We start from the raw sequence: 21,273 nt of genomic DNA on the forward strand, positions 1-21,273 counted from the left end.
TTGTCCTTTTATCCTAAAAAAAAATATACCAACCAGCAAGTCGTTATTTGTGTGTGCTTGAGAAATGGGTCCAGCATAGATGTAACCACTTGTGTATCTTAGATTCTAGGACCTGAAGGGTTAGGAGGGCAAATAATAGTTAAAATAAAAATTCTTAGGTTTAGGGATGCCCGGGGGGCTCAGTCAGTTAAGCGTCTGCCTTCAGCTCAGGTCATGATCCCAGGGCCCTGGGATGGAGCCCCGCATTGAACTCTGCTCAGCTGAAGAACTGCTTCTCCCTCTCCCTCTGCACCTCCAACCCTGCTTGTGTTCTCAGGTTCTCTTAAATAAAATCTTTAAAAAAAAATTATCAGGTTTAGAGCAGAAACGAACCAGAAAAACTTACATACGCACCTCGTGGGGGAAAGAAAAAAAAAACATCCAAAATTTATTCTCCAACAAGACAGACAGCATCAGCAGGTAAAAACTACAGGGGTTTCTCCACAGATCATACATTCACTCGGGCATGATTTGCTTAACAGGGAGAAAGGCTCTGGTGTGTTCTCTGTAACAATATCCACTTCACAGTGTAAACAGGTACTAGCATTGTGTTCTCAACTTACAATTCCAGAAGGAAAGGCACAACGTGGCAAAAAAATTTTTGGATCCTAAAGTCAGGTGCAATAACACAGACCAACTTTTGTTAACAGTCTTGATCTACTTTTCCACAAAGAAGGAGATTCTCCACTTGGAAATTAAGGTCTTTCTTTCTCCTTCCTTGTTCAACCATCAGAGCATGTTTCATCATTACATATACAAAAAAGGGGGGGGGGGGGTGAGAGTTAAAAAAAAAAAAAAAGAATCATGAAAGTATCGTCAACGTCCAGCTGCTCCCACCACACATCAACTCAGGTTTAAGACAGGGCGTCAGAACACTTCAGCGGTCATAAAATAGGAAAATAGACACTATGGCTACAAAAATAAAAAATAAATGAGGTAGATAAATTAAAGCTTTCACACCCATGACTTGCCCGTTTGAACATCGTAGCCTTCATGCAATACTCAAGAACAATCTTCATACTAACTTGGCATAAGCTGCACCAAGGACATTTTTTTGTACAAAGTAGTATGTGAACCTGTAAGAAATATGCCCTTTCCGTGATTTTCTTCAAGAAGGAAAACCCGGGTCTTTGATCGAGTAGGCACTGGCGAACCAAATTAAGTCACCTGAGGGTCCCTGCTTAGGTGCCTAGCCCTCCTGGTGGCTCAGGAAGGAGGCATCTGGAAAGCGTAGGGAGTACATTGGCACTCTTGGGGCTCCGAATGAACTCTATTTAAATAAGCAGCAACACACATTGACTCCCTAAGGACTAAACCAGTCCATTTGAGGGTATCCTACCTAAGGTCCCAAGGTTGAAGGAATTTTGTAATTCTACAACCTTAAAGAAAAAAAAAAAAAGTACATTCAGGAACGAAAAAAAAAAAAAAAAAGGAAGGATGGGTACAGGGATGGGGGGGGGGTGTCATATGAAACAGGTCCCTAAACAGATGCCAGATCTTGTCCATGTACCCGCATACAGTCACCAGGGAAGTATACAGTACCCCCTCCCCCAATTAGGCTAACAGTTGTCTTGTCCATTGTAGTTCAGTAAGTTCCAACTTGAAATAGGATAGTCTTTGGAAATAGTTACTCTTGGTTGTACAAAGGTTTTATGTATACAGTTTGTCGCAAGTAACAACGCTACTTTGCAGGACCCGCTTCTTTCCAAAATTAAAGAAAAAAAAATTCTAGTCTGTATATGTTTTAGTATTTTTTGTTTTTTTCTTTTTCAATTTTTTTCTTTTTTCAATTTCTTTTCTCTTTTTTGATTTTTTTCGATTTTTTCAATTTTTTTTTTTTTTTTTTTTTTGCAAAGCAGCATAACAACATCTGATTGTAGGACTTGCCTGAGGTTGTGATCACAACTGTAAACATCATTTGCACATCAGTAAGAAAAACAGGAGGAGATGGGTTCTTTTAACAAGGAAAAAAAAAAAGTAGAGTTTTAGAGGTCATTCTGCCTGCATTTCTCCCTCGACAAAGAGCTTAGCTGACTGCAATCTTATTTTCTTCAAGGAAGTGAGGGAATTGGTGTTTGGGGACACTGTCGGCAGCACCTGGTTTTTCCACTTCAGCACTGATGGCAGACTGGGAGCCATCCATCTTGGAGATAGTGGTGTTGTTCACGATGGAGCTGGCCCCCAGGGAGACTGGGAGGGTAGGAATCCCCCCACTCTGGATCACAGAGATCTCATTGGTCTTCATGGCCAGACCTCCATTGAGCATGGTGGTGTACTGGTTCCACACGACAGGGTCCATGTTCACCGAAGGGGCCAAGATTTCCTTTGGAAACATCTCAGGGACTCTCTTCCCATCAGTTCCTAACAGAGCCATGGTGTTCTCGATGGCCAGCTTCCTCCCACGGCGTGCCGAGCTATTGTTCGCCCCATGCGTCATATAGTGGACCTATGGGGGATAGGAACAGAAAGGTTTCCACCAAAACAGAGATGTGATAGTGTGCACGTGGGCAAGCCAGTCTGTCTGCATAGGAGTTTGAACATTAAAAAAATCCAGATACCTGTTCTCTTGTGGGGGGAGGGGGGGCGGAAAATCAGATGATTTGGCAACAATGGGCCCACATTCCTGCCTAGAGGCAAGTTAAGACAACCAAGGCAGAGACATTTGCTCCAATTCTGTCCCCATCCCACTGTTCACGTAAGCAAAATTACAGGAACACTTACTATGCACCAGCCATTCTCAAGCACTGGGGTTAAAATTTGTGAATAATAAACCTACGCAGGTAATAACATTGTAAAGAACTTAACACATAAACACACACTGAGTACAAATACAACAGGAAGGGGGGATCCCTGGGTGGCTCAGCAGTTTAGCGCCTGCCTTTGGCCCAGGGCGTGATCCTGGAGTCCCGGGATCGGGATCAAGTCCCACATCAGGCTCCCAGCATGGAACCTGTTTCTCCCTCTGCCTCTCTCTCTCTCTGTGTGTGTGTGTGTGTGTGTGTGTGTGTGTGTGTGTGAGTGTGTGTGTCTCATGAATAAATAAAATCTTTTTTAAAAAACTGGAAAATAGAAAAAGAACAAGCTTTAAAAAAAAAAACAAATACAATGGGAAAACCTATAAGATCAGTAGGTTGCACCCATGTCAATACCCTGGTTATTATTTACATTTCAGTTTTGCAAAATCCTACCAGTGGGGGATACTGGGCAAAGTATGGGAGGATCTAATAATTCTCACTGCATGGGAGTCTACAATTACCTGAATAAAAACTTGAGTTAATGAAATACCCTTTGGGAGTACCCGGGTGGCTCAGTCAGTTAAGCACCTGCCTTCAACTCAAGTCATGATCCCAGGGTCCTGGGATGGAGCCCCACATTGGGCTTCCTTGCTCAGTGGGGATCCTGGTTCTCCTTCTCCCTCTGCCACCCCACCCCCCCCCCTTGTGCTCTCTCTCTGAAATAAAATCCTTTAAAAAAAAAAAAAAGGAACCTTTGAACAAAACACTGCCCTGATGAAGCTGACCTACCAAATACACAGTAGGTCAATGATCGTAATCACCACCACAGAGGTCATGGGGAATGAATGCTAAGTTATTCTAGGGTGGTAGACAAGTCAAGAGCTCTTCTGATGATAAGTCCTACTACCTATTGCTCCTTCTACTTGGCCTTTTCTTTTTTAAGATTTTATTTATCTAAAAGAACACAAGCAGGGGGAGGGGTGGGGGGAGAAGTAGACTCCTCATTGAGCTGGGAGCCTGACTTGGGGCTTGATTCCAGGACCTCAAGATCATGACTTGAGCTGAAGACAGATGCCCAACTCACTGAGCCACCCAGGTGCTCCCTTGGCCTCCCTTCTAGAATTATTTTCCTAGTCTAGCTTTTGAGTTTCTAAATCCCTTTCAAGTTTTAAAGCGAGCTGGAAAATGTGGTGGGTGTTAACGTTGCTCAAGTAACCTAATTTCAATCCACAGGATGACATCTTGAGAAGTTGGCCGCTGTCTTGCCAGTGGGCTCAGACATAACTTGCTCTTAATTGCTATAAGTGGTTAAGATGTTACAGGCTTAACTTGAAGTGCTTTACTAATACAATTCATTTAATCTCCTGGACAACTCTGAAGTTGTTGCTACCATTATCCCGTGATTGGGAAACCGAACCATGAGGAGCCATCTGCCCAAAGCCATGTGTGCAGCAAAAGGAGCTCCAGGGACGCCTGGGTGGCTCAGCGGTTGAGCATCTGCCTTTGGCTCAGGGTGTGATCCCGGGGTTCTGGAATCGGGTCCCGCATAAGACTCCCTATAGGGAGCCTGCTTCTCCCTCTGCCTGTGTCCCTGCCTTCTCTCTCTCATGAATAAATAAAGAAATAAAACTTAAAAAAAAAAAAAAGTCTCTCATGAATAAAATAAAATCTTTTTAAAAAAAAGAGCTCGGGATCCCTGGGTGGCGCAGCGGTTTGGCGCCTGCCTTTGGCCCAGGGCGCGATCCTGGAGACCCGGGATCGAATCCCACATCGGGCTCCCGGTGCATGGAGCCTGCTTCTCCCTCTGCCTGTGTCTCTGCCTCTCTCTCTGTGACTATCATAAATAAATAAATTAAAAATTAAAAAAAATAAAAAATTTAAAAAAAAGAGCTCCATACCTTCCCTGGATTGATCCCAGGGACCAGGAACTCATTTAGTTGGTACCAGAGATTAAGTTACTCCATGCTCCTTCCCTGACATGTTCGCCAACTAAAAAGTTAAAAAAAAAAAAAGAATATAGCTTGTTTTTGAAGTGTGTTTAACTTTTTAAATGATAGACAGTCTTATAGGTCAACTTCAAGAAGTTTTAACCTTTATTTTGAGCCACAAGAATTCAACTCAACTATTCTACTCCTGCAGAGAAGTGGAGAAGAGGGGATCCCTGGGTGGCTCAGAGGTTTGGCGCCTGCCTTTGGCCCAGGGCGCGATCCTGGAGTCCCGGGTATCGAGTCCCGTATCGGGCTCCCGGCATGGAGCCTGCTTCTCCACTGCCTGTGTCTCTGCCTCTCTCTCTCATGAATAAATAAAAGAAATAAAACTTTAAAAAAAAGTGGAAAAGAGATATAGAAAACATCTCATGTAAACCACAGGCAGGACTAGAAGGAAAACCCGAGGTCCCCAATGCTTTGTTCTTATACAGGCCACTGTCATTCCTGATATGGGCAAGTCTCCTCCCCATCTCCCTGGTAAAATCTTAGGTGGAATCTAACACTAGATAGAGGCCATTCTCTGGAAGGACCTAGCGGCTGGTTTTTAAAAGCACAGCTGATAACCTGGAGGCTCTTTTCTTTAACTCCTCGAGTACGGCTATCCTATACATGTCTAACTCATGGTATTTAGTTCTCGCAGGCTAAGAAAACAGGTACCAACATACAGGGTGGTCACCAAGTGCGGAGGCAAACACAAATCCAACAGTGAGTTGTCAATACTGTCACCCCTTTGTGACATTTATCATCTGTTTCCAGACTGGATTTTACCTATCTACAGAATTATTGTTGAGAGGTTACGGTCGGCCCCAATATTGGAGGGAAAACTACCCTTCGTGTAACTACTTTATACTAAGATACAGGAGCATCCAATAGACCATGTGCCCCGTTCCTACAGAGCAGTATTTGCAAAATGTGTCACTATTTCAGGTGCTGCTAAGATTAGGGGAAAAATGATCAATTTCATTATATTATCAATTTCATCAGACACTGTCAGTAAGAAGTATCTCAATTCAGAGACACAGTGATAGGAGAAAACATGCATATTTCGAGAGCCAGCTGTGGGATGTGACTATACAGCATCCCGTTGGTCTCCATGGAAAATTCATCATAGATGGATTCACACCAGTAAGGACACCCAGCCCCATCCCCACTGAGAGCCTGAAGAGACTCACCTTCAAGTTGCCTTTGGTGGTAAAAGCTCGCCCACATATGTTACACACGAAAGGCTTCTCCCCAGTGTGAGTCCGCTCGTGAATTTGAAGAGCGCTCGCCGAGGAGAAATTCTTCCCACACCGTGTGCAGCCGTGTTGTTTGGCCTGTCGGCGTGGCTGGGCCGTTAGCAAAGGTGTCATGCCTGGGGACATGGTAGCAGGTCCAACAAATGCACCAGGGACTTCGACTTTCACATAGGTTGGCTGGGTTCGGATAAATGTTGATGGCAGACTGCTACGACCTGGTATCCAGAGAAAAGAAACCCCAAACCTTTATCATCCCATACTCCATCCTTCTCAAACCAAAAAAGCGCTCTGACTGAGGACAACCGCCTACCGAGAGCCTAGGAGGAGGTTTGGGGAAATGTGTACTTTGGAGGCAGCTTTCCTCTTGAGCCCATTGACCTGCCCATTGAGTAACGACTCAAATACTTTGAAAAAGTCACCACTTTGGTGTAGAGGTATAGGCAACACCACAACTACTGAAATTCAAGTTCCTGCATTAACAGTTATCTTTAAGGGATGCCTGGCTGGCTCAGTTGGTGGACCATGTGACTCTTTATCTCAGGGTTGTGGGTTTGAGCCCCATGTTGGGTGTAGAGTTTACTTAAAATACATAAAAACTATTTATAAAAAGTTATCTTTCAAGTATGTCGGGACACCAGCCTTATTTCATTCTACGATGTAGCAGTTCTTCCATTTCACCATTAATGCTATCAACTGGTATCCCACAATTTATATGTGCATTTAAAATGGATTAGATTCTCCTCCTCATACTGCCCCCCCCCCCGTTCCCCCGCCAAAAGTTATTAGTCTATGAACCTTAGGTTAGGGAGTGGGACCTCAGACTCAAGAAACTATGGCTTATCTCAGTTGGCCAAACAGCAGTGCCCACTTTCTCAAACATTCTCCTTACTGGATCATTTCCTTCAGATTACCCAATGTCTCCCTGGGGCTCAAACACGAAAGTTAAGAACCAACAAGTGTGCTGTCCATACCCAATTTGCATTAACCACCATAAATAAAAGGACATCATTAGTGCTAGGACAGAAGTAGTTCTAATTCCCCTCTACCCAGAAGTACAGAGAGGCTAACTGTCCTACAAAGGAGCTGCTTTGCATACATCATACTGTCCATTTGCCAAGTTCAACCCAGGTGCCTCTTGGATGACCTTGTGCCCAAAATGGACCTAAGTTAAATCCAAAGCTCTATCACCTTCCATCTCAGTGCGGCTGTTCTCGGAGCTGTCTGCTTTGCCACCAGCATCAGGAGACCTGGACTTGATGCTCTCTGCCTGGCTATTGGCCGGGGACAGGGCCTGGAAGGACGCGGTCTCCAGCACATCTGGACTTCGGCTCTGGTACTCCTGGTCCCCCATCACCGAGGACGACGAGTCGTTGGTCAAGCCGTCGCTCTCCACCGAGCCGTTTTCTCTGCTGCTCTGCCGCTGCAGGACAAGAGGAGCAGGACCCACCTTCCCCGGGGCATCTAGGGCGGCCGTCACGGCGAACCCAAGAGTGGGGGATGCCGAGTGGACGCTGGGAAGCGGCACGGGGACCTTCAGGGAGCTGCCCGAAGCGTCCTGGGGACCCAGCTCGTCCACGTCGATGCTCTCGATGACGTCATCGTGACAGGTGGCACCTGCGCTGCCATTTTCGCTGACCATCGCGGCCTCGGGACCCGCAAAGTCACAGGGGTTCTCGGGCAGAGGCGTGTTGGGAATCTGGCCGCCCATGTGCATCCGGATGTGCTGCTGCAGCAGGACCGCGTTCGTAAACTTCTTCTGGCAGATGGGGCACGAGTGCTGCGTCTTTATGGACGTGTTGGTCCGGTGAACCCCGAGGTGAGTCTTCAGGTTGCCCTTGGTGGAGAAGGCCCGGCCACAGATCTTACACTGGAACGGCCTCTCCCCGGTGTGGGTGCGGTAATGCATCTTGAGGGAGCTTTGGCAGCTCAAGACCCGGTGGCAAATGAGACATTCGTTGGGGTCGGTGGTGGCCTTGTCGATGTTCTCCACCAGCTGCTGTAATTTCAGGGTCTCTGACCCCGGCTCGGGGGTCCCACTCCCTTGGAAGCCACCAACCCTCGGGGAAGTGTGGTTTGGCCCCCCCCCAGACAGTAGGGATCCGTCCTCACTTTCTGGGGAAGTCCCGGGCTGCAGGTCGTTGGGCAGAGGGCCGCCCAGGAGGTCCTTGGGGTTAGTCCCTGAAGAGAGATTCTGAGGTAGCCCTAGACCGGGGGTCCCTGTTACAAGGACAGGTTTGCTGTCTAAAGAGAGACTCGATTCATCTACGGGGACGGGTACAGAGAGTGCATAGGGAATGCCATTGCCTGCCGTCATTTTGTCGTGGAACTCGGCAAAGAGCTGGGGGTTGGCCTTCACCTGGGGATGTCGATGAAAGTGCACCTTGAGGTTGCCCTTGGTGGTGAACCGGTGGCCACAGACAGAGCACACGAAGGGTCTCTCTCCGGTATGGGAGCGGAGGTGGATCTGCAGGGAGCTATCGGTCCCAAAAACCTTGCTACAGTACTTACACTTGTGCTTGCAGAGGATGGCCTCGTCTTTGGGTTTGGCCTCCACCGGGGACACGTTCGGTGGCTTCCCCTTCCCTTTCTTGGACGGGTCTAACGCCACGGTGGAGAAAGGGCTCTGGAAGAGCACAGAGCCTGGGGCCTGAGGTAGCAAAGCACCGGGAAGGCGCGACATGACGTTCGGCAGCACCCTCGTCCCGTCGGGCTTCAGGGCGAAGGACGCCAGCCCCTGGGAGCTGGCGGTGGAAGGGATGTTTGCGTGAGGTAGCTTGGCTGGTTTCAAGGCGTCCAGAGACAGGCCCTGGCTGCCGGCTTTCTGGCTGAGCAAGGCCACGGCCGCGGAAACCTGCTGGGACATGTGGCTGCCCAGGGTCTTGAGGGTGTCCGCTCCCGCCACGCCCGAGTGGAGGGCGTGCGAGGCCCACATGTTCACCTGCACGCGGATCTGCTCGGTGAGCTGGATCTGCTGCAGCTGCTGCTGCTGCAGGCACAGGATCTGCTCCAGGACCCACGGGATGCTGCTGGCGCCGGGCACGGGGGCTGGCGGCGCCTCGGCGCTGCGCTGGTTCACCGCCACCTTGGTGCCCCGCAGTGCTTGCAGAGTGACGTTAGTGTTGGCCACTTTGCCTTTGGGTAGATAGCTTATGTCCTGGGACGCGGTGGGCAGGGCGGTCTCGGCCTTCAGGTACACGACAGACTCGGCACCCAGCTTCTCCTTCAGCTCCCCCGAGCCGCCGCCATCCTCCCTGTGACCCTCCTTACCGCCTGGGCTGTGCGGCGGGTGGCCGAGCGCGGCCCCGGGGAACTCCTCCGGAGGCACCGGCCCCTCGCTGTCGTTCATGATGAGCACCGGTGGGGTTTTAGTGCAATTTTTCTTATGTTCTAAGAACTCCGAGAAGCTGAAGAACTCTGCACAGCATTTCTCACAGATGTGAGTCTCCTCCCGACGAGTCCTCTTTGCAGTCATTCCATCCCTGTTGGCTTCACTGCCGGTCCCCGGGTGGTTCATTGGAGCACCTGGGACAAGAGAGGAAAAGCTAAGAATGGTGCCCAAGAAGGGGCGGGGGGGTAGGGGGGCGGTTTCTAGGAAAGAACCGCAACTTCACGACCTGTGTCCTAACAGGGAGAAGACTGTCAGAGGGACCCAGGCACCCGAAAGGACTGACTGAACCAACCACTTGTGTTGTGGGTTGAACTGTGTCCTCCGCAAAAGACACCCAAGTCCTTATACTCAGCACCTGTGCATGTGAACTTATTTGGAACGGTATCTTTGCAAATGTAATTGGGAGGGTCCCTAACCCAACGCCTGATGTTCTTAAAGGGACAGGGAAAGGACAGATGGAACAAGTAAGGCCCTATGAAGGAACCTGGTGGCCGGAAGCCAGGAGTGCCAGAAGCCAACAGGAGATAGAAAGGAGGCTTGGAACGGTTTCTTCCTCAGTTTCCAGAAGGAACCATCCCCGCCGACACCTCAATTTCACACGTCTGGCCTCCAGAACCATTAGCCTCAATCTGTTGTTTTAAGTCATTTGATTTGTAGCAATTTGTTACAGAAACCCTAGGAAATCCTACAATTTATTATTATTTAAATAATCCCCTTGGAGCTCTGCACCCCACTCAGAGTGAGCCTGCAAAGGCCAATGGGTCTCACGCAGTGACTATAAATAATGGAAACCTGCTCAAATATGGCCGATCATCCCCATCTTGGGGCCACTGAAAGCGAAACTGCTGTAAATCACTCAGTGTCAACGAGGGCACCTTCCCACTTTCAGGGCACCAACAATCATGATAGCAGTGCCAAATTCACTGAAAACATGGAGAGCAGCACACGGGGCACATGCACACAGGAAGGCCAAGTGGATGCTCCTAGGAATATTATCCTAGGAGACACAGACAAAAGGAAAGATTTCATGTTCTAGGAAGGCAGTGACTAAAGACTTTGATGACCTTACAGATCACGCAACAACTAGAGAAATGCCTTAATAGTCAGGACACTAAAAGGGTTTAATAAACCATTATGTCAAGAGAGAAGCCCGAGAATGGAAAGAGGGGATGGGAACGATGGGCTTCATTCTTATCCCTGTACTTGCAACATCGACTACTGTTATTTATCTGAAATGAAATATCAAAAATCAAACATATTCCTATTCTGGGCAGTTACATCCCTAAAAAGGTTTAGTCCATGGATTTCTTTTGTAATTAAGTCCTATTCCCTTCAGGGTTAATGTTAACAAGCACATTAAAATGCCCATCTTGCTGTGGCTTTATCCAGATGCCTGGGTCCTGAAAGCAAAAAAAGCTGGGGGAAGAGCCTCTAAGCTACTTTATTGCTCTCATTTCCTGGCTATCCGATTATACGTACACTCCCCCACTAAGAAGTCATAGAGGTATGCCTCGGAGTCAGCAACGCTTGGCGTATGCTCTAAACCACACAGATAATTGCACAAGTACACAAAGACCCATGTAAGAAGGGTTGTTTTTTGTGGGTTTTTTTTTAACAGAAATTTTTCTAGCAGCTACTATCAATTTTGATTCACTCACACAGCAAAAGTGGCATATAACTTCTGTATGCCCCAACATGGAGAGAGTTAGGTGAAAGAAACAGGCTGCAGAATATGTAAAATGTGACCATTTTTTGTTTAAAATAAAACCTGTGTGAAACGTACGAATGCATGGGAAAAGGCCAAGAAAGATACACATCACTTTTAAGAAATCATTACTTTTTTTTTTTTTTTTTTTGAAATCATTACTTTTAAAAGCAGACTAATATAGTTTGCCTCTCAACTCCTTGGGGGACTGTACTCCCTAAAACTATGGGGTTTTGACAGAAGAGTCCAGAGTATGGGGAAAGAACAGATCTTGGAAAAGGAAAGTGTATTTTTCTTGAGAACATCTATAGATTTCAGAGTTTCAAAAAGTGGTTCTTTAACATTTATGTTAAGGTGGCCTACATGAAGTTTTGTAAGGTGTGTTTGGGTTAGGGGTGGGCCAGGGAGAAAGAGCCAACAGCTAGCTACAAACAGGTCTGGACTGCCAGGGTAGGGAAAGCAGGTTAGGGTTATTCCAGCACTTACCTGTGAACAACAGGTCTGATATGGTAGCCTTACCCTTCAAAATTTGCCTGAAACATCCATAATCATGAAAGCCTCATAAGGTAGCTATGCCTGGGTTAAGTCAAGTGATTCAGTTAACTGTGTCAGGGGGCCTGAGTGGCTCAGTTAAGTGTCTGCCTTCCGGCTCAGGTCACGAACCCCGGAGGGTCCTGGATTGAGCCCCGAAACTGGGCTCCCAGCTCAGTGGGGAGTCTGCTTCTCCCTCTCCCTCTGTGTGCTCACTTGCTTGCTCTCAAATAAATAAATAAATCTTAAAAAACAACAACAAATGTGTCAAGTACCTACTAATGTGCCTGACACCATCCTGGATGGGATCTGGGCAAAGTGCAGATATGCAGGTGCTCAGGAAAGAGTTTCTCTACATCTTCTATCTCTAATGGCTCAAATGGTTAGCTGGGCAAACAGAACAAAGCTTATAAAAATGGTCACTGAATGCCTAACTCATTTCCCAATACTTCCCACCTCCTACTGTGCCCAAAGCAGGGGAGATAGGGACCCAATGGTGAAAAGATGACCCTGGTACTACTGTCTGTAGTTCCAACTAGGGACCTCTTGGTACCTCATACTGTATTCATCCAACCGATTCGATATCAGCTCCATTTACAGATGAGAAAAACAAATTCAGGTATCATGACTTGCCCAAGGTAGCACAATTAAAAAATAGTTACAGATAATTTCTGAATTCTTACTATGTGCCAGGTATAATTCTGAACAATTCATAGGTTATAACTCTATGAGGTAGGGGCTATTATTGTTTTACCAAGAGGGGAACTGAGGCACAGAGGACTTCATTTTGCCCAAGGTAATACAACTGATAAACTGCAGGGCAAGGGGGCACTTGGGTGGCTCAGTGGTTGAGTGTCTGCCTTTGGCTCAGGGAGTGATCTTGGGGTCCTGGGATCCAGTCCCACATCAGGCTCCCCACAGGAAGCCTGCTTCTCCCCTAGGCCTAGGTCTCTCCCTGTCATGAATAAGTAAATAAAGTCTTAAACAAAAAACCCCTGCAGGGTCAATATTAAAACCCAGGCTTGGGACACCCAGATCCTCCCTCCTTCCTACCATACATAATGTTTCTTCTGTTAACACTGCAACTATCTTTCCTCTCAAAGACACACCAAGGACCACAGAAAAGCCTGAGGGGTTGAGTTGGCAAGGAAGGTGGGGCACCTGGGTGGCTCAGGGTTTGAGCCTTTGGTCATGATCCTGGGGCCCTGGGATGAGTCCCGCATTGGGCTCCCACAGGGAGCCTGCTTCTCCCTCTGCCTGTGTCTCTACTTCTCTGTGTCTCTTACAAATAAATAAACTAAATCTTTTTTTTTTTTTTTTTTTTTTTTTTAATAAACTAAATCTTAAAAAAAAAAAAAAAATAGTTGGCAAGGAAGGGAAAAGAGGGCTAGGACACACACTACTATCTTTCTGGGACTCTCAGAAGGGACTTTAAAAGTTAGGACACAACGCACCCCTGCTACTTTTCCAGGTGAAGTTCAATAGGTAAGTACACCTCTTTCCTTGCAGTCCTAATACTGTTCCCAGTTACAGTTCAAGAATCAACTTAAAAATATTTGTCAATTCCCAGAATATAAGATCTATCCCTACACTTTCCCAGTACTTGAAATGAGGTGTTAGAGTAGGTGTTATGGGGCACTCTTTCTGGAAAAGCAATTCTGGCAACTATGTATCCAGAACTTCAAAAAGTAGAACTTCTGAACAAGTTCCTCTTGGGAGGGAAATACACACTATTGGTAGGTGCCTACAAAGAGATACAGCTCCTTCTGAGCCCTGTGGCTACATCACCAGGTTAGTGCAGTTCTCCTTTGACCCTTGTTGGGAATTTACTGTATGAAATACAGGGATGCATTTCTCATATTAACAAACAGCAAACTCTGGTCAAGCCATAAGGTTCAGGTTAAATACATCAGGGTACAGAAAAAAAAGGAGACTACAAAAATCAAGCAGATCTAGGTTACATGTGCTGCTCTGGAGGACAACTGCCCAGGATTTATTTCAAGAGGAAGAAGAGAAGGGGCTGTCTATCTGTGGTCCCATCTGTGTTTGTGGATAAAGATATAAATATGTATGGGGAAAATTTCCGTCTAAAGTAAGAGAAACTACTGGTGGGCTCTAGCTCTTGGGAGCGTTAAGGCCACAGACTGAGATGTAAGAGAAAACTTCAAAGTATCCACTTTTGTACTATGGTTTCTTTTTCATTAGCATGTCAAAGCCCTTGGACTCCACCATTTTAACTTCTGGAAATCTCCAATAAAGTCCATACAAGAATTCCCATTCCACTGTCAGGAAAACCACCACCACCCTCCACAAACAACACAGCACATGCTATTGCATCCTTAACCCACTCATCTCTGCAACCACGAAATCAAGCCAGCGTCCTCGATCCCAATTTGTCATCGTGGAAACTGAGGCTCAGGAATAATTAAGTGGCTCCAGGTAACAAGCTGCTAACTAGAAAAAGATCAGGGATTGTATTCTTAAGTACTATCTAGAGGAGCACTACAACTTGGTGGACTCATTTGGTTTCTTCTAGAACAGAGTTTCTCAAACTTTATTTCATGCTTCTATGGAGGGTTCTAAAGCTTTGTTTTCCTAACTACCGGCCCCCTCCTTGAAATTTTAATACCACAAATATGTCTGTGTTTATATGTTATGCACTGCGGTCCTTCGGAAGGCTACAATCCACACTTACCAAGTTTTCTGTCCCTGCTCCCTCAAAAAATGTTTACCCCCTTGGGGACAATATTCCTTCATTGAAAGCAGGTTCTAAACTAGCATTCTTTAAACTGTAGTCCATGAAATTAGAGAAGGAAAAAAAAAATCTTTGTTTTCACTAATCCAAACTAAAATTTAACATTTCTTTCCATTACAAATGTAGGAAACACCCCACGGTGTTATTTGTAGAAAAAGCAGATCTTTTCATATGATGTGAATGCTGTTACATTACCGGGAATTCTGGGTCACCTGACCAGCTGTGCTAATCTTATTTAATGTCTTCATAAAGAAGCATGTTATTATATTGTAAATGCTTTGGGTTTTGATAACCATTTCAATGCAGTTTACTTCCTTGGTATTTTCTGTGTATTTTTTGCTTAAAAAAAAAATACATTCTGTTGAGAAGGAATCTATGGCACAAAAAAGGTTAAGCCCTCGGCACTAGAAGGATCTAACAGTTTCCAAGAGTGATTTACAACCTGAATACCAGCTTGCCTTCACTGTATACACAGGCTGGCCTCTTCTGTAGCCTGGATGCAAAGCCAGCAACATCCCACTTGAGTCTTAAAACAGCGGCAGCTCTGAATGCATGTGCAGTAAAACGTACTTCTACATCCAGACCACCGCTGGCAAATACCGAAGCCTTATTTGCCCGAGAGTAAGAGGTCTGAGTTATGAACAATTGCCTGCTCCGCTTAAGTTAACCCTTCCCGAAAGGAAAAAGCAAAGTTCAGAGAGATTACCCGGCAACTAGTTCTCCCATCTTTCCACCCCACCCCCACTCCGAATTTTAGGAATGTTATCTCTCAGCATCTAGTTATCCAATAAGTTGGAAGAATGCAGTAAACCCAGCAGGGGTCTTAGATTCAATCACTGCCAAATGGATAGAAAATACTCTTACTATTGTATAGAAGAAAAGCTCATCTACTAGAAGCCAATCAAATTCTGGAGACCCGAAAATGCTTAAAAAATAAAACCTGTATAATCTTGAGAAAAGCATTATGACTCAAGCTTATCTCCCTCCCCATTTCTATATTAAAAGAATCACAATGAGTAGATTATCTAAAGTATACAATATCTTCAACCCTCCCCCACCCACAGGATAATTGCTTACCAAAAAACAAAAGTAAAAGATTTCCTTTGAACCAGCTAAAAGAAAGCTCCCATTTACCGGTTTAATTTTACATCTCAATTCAGCAATCCAGAAACACTTAAGTAACAAGGCTTTAACTCAATTCATACATGGCAAATCAGAGCTATAATTAAGTTCTACTTAATTAAGAGCTAAAAACTTGTTCCAAACAGTCTTGGATCAAAATTCAGGGACTCTGCTGAAAAGGAAGAACAGTAAAAGAATCAAAGAAGGTTGTAACAGCTGTTAATGTGTCTTGAGTTCTGCTATTTACATTAAGAGATAGGTCCCATTTTCCTTCAACTGGGGCTCATCTTTTAAGCAAACTTGTAAACTCCATGCAGGCAGGGACTTTTTTTTGTCAGTCCCTTCTACAGAGTCACTCCCAGAACAAAGACTTGACAGTCATGAAATTCACTTGGAAAAAAAAATAATAAAGGATGGTGGTAACTGGAGATGCAGTACTTGTTTGGATTTAGTCTTTTAAAATGGTTTAGATGCTTTCTTTGATGAACCAAAAGTACAACAGGTTAAGGGCTGATGAAAGAGGGAACTTGTTGAACTCTTCCCCATGATTTTTCCAGGGCCCTAAGGCCCAGAGCATGAAATGCAAACACTGTTTTATTTCCAACCCTCTTCCTAAAGACCTCTTAAATGTAAGGTCCCAAAAGCACATCTCAGATGTTAAAAGGGAGAAGAGATCGTCAAATTCGACCAGCTAAACACTCATCATGGCTCCTTCAAAGGAACTGATGGAAAATCCCATCTCATAACCAACCAGAGTCAGATCATGATAAACAGCTCCTTGGATTCAAAGCATGGCTAAAAATCAACCATGAGCAAGCCATTTTCAACCCGGAGCTACTGTTTACTCTAAAATGAGTACAAATGAGAGTTAAAGATAATGTACTTGAGGTCCCAGCCTGGTGTCCAGCACTTACTTAGGCTACAGTTTAAAAACTGCAGAATCATCTCAGTTGGCAGTTCAGAACTCTCTTGACGCAAATAAAACCGAAAACATTGTTATTTTGAACAAAACTAATTACTGATCACGCTGCCAGCACACAGTGGGTCTTCTGCAGTTGAAATTCTCTGAACAGGACTCTCTACCTCCTTTTGTATAAAGGAAAAATCCAAAAGCTCAGAGTAATTGGACAGGTCTCAAAGTTACACAGCTGAAAGTCATACAATCAGACTGGAATGCACATCTCTAAACCTTACCAAAACACTAACTTCATTTAAAAAGAGGAAGTGCTAACTCCATCTCCTGCTCCCAAGATGGCTCCCCACGCCCCCACCCCCCACCCATGAGGAAGCTAGTGGAGGCTGAAATGACCAAGTACCGATGTGTGTAATTCATTTTTAACGGAACAAAGGGGGCTCCGGGCAAGCTGGAGCCCCTTTCTCTATCAGAAACTATGATCGAAACACAGAGAGTCGGCCTGCAACACGCAAGCTACTGTCAACGAGATTTCTCCCTCTCCCACAATTAAAACGGGGACTTCCAAGTGCCCTCTTCTCAAAATCCTTATAGCCAGGGGAGGTCATTTCAGTTTAGAAACTGGGGCGAGGCAGTTGTTTGAAACTTGGGGATCTTAATCGTTGATGGTTGTAATCCAGTTTAGCACAAAGGGCCTTCGAAACTCTTTTGAGAAAATGCTAATTTCCCCCCATATGTAGCGTGAGTCCACTGCCCACCTGCAGATTTTTTGATCTGCTAATTGATCTCCAAACTCCACCTTCCTCCCTCAAGAACTGCATTCTTTACAAGTGGATCTCAAATTTGGTTTTGCAAAATAGGTCCGGGCCCAAGTCTTTTAACTTTTTAAAATTGCACAGGTCTATGTATCTATCTATTTATACAGATCTGCCTATATGGATCTATGTGTGTCTCTCTATACAGCTATACGTACTGAGCATACAGATAGGTACCTACAGACAGGCTGCTCAGATGAAAAAGGCAGTCATTAAACTGCCCGGGGAAGCTACCTTCTGTCCCGTGGGGGCAACTGGAGATCCTGCAAACACATTCTAGGATCGAGGAATTCTTGAAAAGAATTCCAGAGAACAGCAGGTACAGCCCGGGCTCGCGCAAGCCAGTGGCTGAAGTTGCCAGGGGCGCCCATCCTGCGCTCGGCATCCCCACCCCGCAGCCCGTCCCACCCATCAGGTGTGAGCCGGTACCTGCGAGGGGACCCGCCTCTCCGCAAAGCGTGTGGCTCCGGGCAGGGCCTCCAGGGGGCGCCCGCGCGCAACTCGGCGGTCGGCTCGGACCCCAGCGATCGATAACGACCCCCCCACGGCCGCCCCCAAATCGTGGAGGGAGCGGAGCGCACAGCCAGGCCGGAGAGCCCCAGCCTAGCTCGGGTTAACTGCCAACTCCAAGCCGCGCTCATTGAAGAAGCCGCCCGGTGACACGCTCCCCGCAAAGGTGCCAACCACCACCCAAAGCGCCCCTGGCGTGCGCCCACCAAAAGTGAAGGGGGCTGGAGAATGGGGAGGTCAGAGCAGAACCAGGGGAGGGGTCAGAGCCCGGAGCTCGCCCCTCCTCTTGGGAGGAAGCGGGCGGGCGGAGGGTTAACCCTTTTGTTCCAGGTGGGCCAGGCGACCGAGCCTCTGCACGCTCTCCCCCCACCGCCCCCCCACCCACGGCACAAAGAGAGTCCATCCCCCTGGGACCCCGGGTGCGCGCCGCCCAGACCATCAGACGCCCCGAAAACGCACAGCCGCCCCTCGTCGAGCTGATCTCTTTCATTTGCCCTGGAAAAATGTTATTTGCGGGCTGGGGGTAGGGGGGTGGGGGGGTGGAGAACGTGGGGGGGGGGGGTGCGTGTGAAAAAGAAAAAAAGAAAAAAAACAGGGATTTACATTAAACCCATTATAAATTCGGGAAACCCACTACATCCCCAAGAAGGGGGAGGTAGCCCCGAAGCAGCGCCCGTCGGAGCGGTGGCTTCCAGCGGCTGGGGTTGCAGCGCACACTCCCACGGGCGGCTGAGAAATTAGAAAGCAGGCGGGGAGGAGGGAAAACGACCCACAAGGCCCCAGAGGAGGCTAACAACGCCCCCTCCCCCCACGCGCAGCTAAAAACTTATCAGGCGACAATTTGGCGGGCCGGGCCCGGGGGGGGGGGGACCGGGTGGGCGCGCGCCCCGCTCCCGCCGCCTCCTCCGCAAGGGGCCGGGGTCCGAGCGCCTCCCCGCCCCGGGAGCTCGCCCCGGCCGCGACCGCCCAGCCCTGGCCCGACCTCTCCGCGCCCCCCCCGCGCCCCCGGGGCGCGCTTCTGGGCAGCCGGGCGCCCCGGAAAAGCCCCGCAGGGTTCCAGGCCGGGGCACCCCGCCGCGCGCCCGCGCCCCCGCGCCCCCGGCCCCGAGCCCCGCGCCCCTCCCGCGCGCCGCGGTTATTTTTAGGAAGTCGGAAATCAAAGATGGCTGGAGGTCAGGCCCCGAAAGGTTAGGGCGAAGATCGGCAGGCGGCAAAGCCCAGCGAGGACGGGGAAAAAAAAAAAAAAAAAAAGCTAAAACCTTAATTTTTTTTTTTTTTTTTTTTTTTTTTTTTAATGAGCGATCCTGCGCCTTCCCCCCGCCAGCCCTCTTCGGGGCCTCCAGAGAGCGGGTGGCCCGCACCCCAGCTCCCGGAGGTGGGGAGAGGTCGCGCCCCCTCCCCCTGCCCTCCCGGCCCGGCCCGGCCCGACCCGGCCCTGGAGGGGCGCGTGCAACAGATCGCCCTCCCCCGGGGGGCCTTCCAGGAGCGCGCCCCGTCTCCAGCCTCCCAGAACACCCCCCCCGGGGGGGGCAGGGAGAAAGGTGGGGAACCCCCGGGGTCTTTCTTTTTAAAAGCGGCGCCAGAGAGGGAGGAGGGGAACCGAAGTTACAAGTGGGGGGGGGGCGGGGGGAGGAGGCTACCGGCGAGGGGAGTGGAACCAATTAAGGGGCGAGGGACGAGGAGGGAACCTTTCAGGAATTGAGGGGCAGAGAGGGTGGGGGTCAGGCTTACGAGACCTGGGGGTGAAACTTACACGAGAGAGGGAAGCGGAGGAGGAAAAAAAAAAAAAAAAAAAAGTGGAATTAACGAGGGGGCGGGGGGCGAGGGTGCCTCGCGCCCCCAGCACGGAGCCCCCCGACCTCGGTGCCTGCCAGAATGCGCGCTGCGAGGCGCCGGCCCCCCGAAGCCCGCGCCCCCCAGGGTCCGGCGAGCGCCCGCGAAGCTGCCCGCCCCCGGCGCGCGCCCCAGCCCGGCTCACCCGGCTCCCCCGCCGCCGGCGCCGCTGCGGCCGCATCTGCAAACTCCGGGGCCGGCTGCTGCGGGGGCTGCTCGCCCTGGTCCTCCTCCGAGTTGATGTGCTGGGGTTTCGCCTGCTTGCGCCTCGACATGGTGCGAGCATCGGGCCGCCTGGAGAGCCGCGGTTATTTGCCCACTCCGCCACAAATTCCTGGAGTTGGGAAATTTACCCCCCTTCGGCCGGAACGCGCATGTCCCAGTAATTATTATTATCAATAATGCATTGCGATTTATCATGAGCCCTGACAGCTGATTGGCCTGAGTCCAAGACCTCAGAGATCATTTAAATAAGCCCTCATTGATCAGGGAGGGGCGAGGCATTCTGGGCTTTGTAGTCCGGCCCTGCCGGCGACAAAGGCGTGTTCGTCGGGGGAGCGCAACTAATTAGCATCCGGGCTCAGATTGGCTGGATCGTGCACGAAATCGGAGGGGGGACCCATCCTCGCCCCAGCTATCTGAGTCCTTGGAGAGAAGAATAAAAATAATCGTGTGCTTATTCAAAACCAGGAGCGTCCGTAAAACTTTTGGAAGGAGCGTATGGGGTGGCGTTGCTCCAAAAATCACTTTTGGAAGGTTGATATCCGCGCAAGCCGGGGTTGGAAGGTCTTTTCAGTGGAACAGTTTGGCTTGATTTTTACATCTACCAATTAAAAAAAAAAAAAAAAACCACCAAAAACCCAAAACCAACCAACCAAACAAACAAACAAACAAAAAAACACAAAAAACCTGCAAACAAAAAACTGGGATGTGACCTGTGTCACCTTCCATCTTATTTTTGATTGCGATGCTTAAATGGAATTTCTAGATGCCTGAAGAAGAGTGAACATGGTGGTTGATTTGATTCGACCTTCCCAATCCATCGCAACTCTGCAAGTGGCTTGGAATTTCCAAAATTTCAGATTATCCTTTTACCATGATTTATTTTCTTGAAATGCTAACTAATAGCCTCTCCCCCCGCCCCCCAACCCCAGGATTCATATTCACAAAGGTTGGTTTGTTGTTAAAAGGCGACCTTGGTTTTTGGTTTGGAGGTTTATTTTCACTCTAAAATGACTGAAACCAAATACTGAAAAGGCAGATTAAAGGCCAGTATAGTCAGAGATAATATCAAAACAGCAAGCAATTGCATTTTTTCCCCCACAAAGCCATAAATGTCTGATAACATCATATTTTATTGCTGAGACAATGCTCTTACATCTCCCATGCAATAGCAATGAGTACTGTTAGAGTATCTGAGTGTCACTAAACTAATCTTTATTGGAATTTTTTGCAATAAAGACTTCATTATGAAAAAGGGGTATAGTTCAGAGTGATTGCATCATCCTGACGCCGGGATACCTGGCATTTTCTAAAATTGTGTATGTATAATATTACATGTATACGCATTGATACAGTAAATCCCTATATTTAATTCCATTAATTGCCTCGCGCAAGGTAAATGCTCAAAAAATGTCGAATAAATGATGAAATTTTCAGCCTTCTCAGTCTGTGATTGGTGTTTCCATGACGCCTCCGGGC

General features: G+C 47.9%; 1 protein-coding gene across 2 annotated transcripts; it reads right to left on the bottom strand.

Moving 5' to 3' along the window:
• Nucleotides 1-165: 165 nt before the first annotated feature.
• SALL4 (spalt like transcription factor 4) lies at nt 166-20,066 on the bottom strand. 2 transcript variants are annotated; one of them, XM_025470427.3, is made up of 4 exons: nt 19,718-20,066; nt 8,509-9,522; nt 5,935-6,215; nt 166-2,485 (listed from the first exon to the last, which is right to left on the bottom strand). In XM_025470427.3, exons 1-4 carry the CDS (start codon nt 19,845-19,847, stop codon nt 2,066-2,068), a joined length of 1,845 nt encoding a protein of 614 aa, XP_025326212.1. In that variant the 5' UTR covers nt 19,848-20,066; the 3' UTR covers nt 166-2,065. The 2 variants fall into 2 exon arrangements, with proteins under 2 accessions (XP_025326212.1, XP_025326211.1); XM_025470426.3 differs by having other exon boundaries at nt 7,189-9,522.
• Between the last annotated feature and the right edge of the window lie 1,207 nt (nt 20,067-21,273).

The sequence above is a fragment of the Canis lupus genome, chromosome 24, assembly GCF_003254725.2.
Source record: "Canis lupus dingo isolate Sandy chromosome 24, ASM325472v2, whole genome shotgun sequence".
NCBI classification, from domain to species: Eukaryota; Metazoa; Chordata; class Mammalia; order Carnivora; family Canidae; genus Canis; species Canis lupus.

Bases quoted from the DNA above. Each gene is read 5' to 3' on its own strand.
- SALL4 (XM_025470426.3), bottom strand. From the start codon at position 19,847: ATGTCGAGGCGCAAGCAGGCGAAACCCCAGCACATCAACTCGGAGGAG. The intron at 9,523-19,717 runs GTGAGCCGGGCT...CTCTTGTCCCAG, and splicing joins GCCGGCGGCGGGGGAGCCGG to GTGCTCCAATGAACCACCCG. The intron at 2,486-5,934 runs GTGAGTCTCTTC...TATCCCCCATAG, and splicing joins CCACCAAAGGCAACTTGAAG to GTCCACTATATGACGCATGG.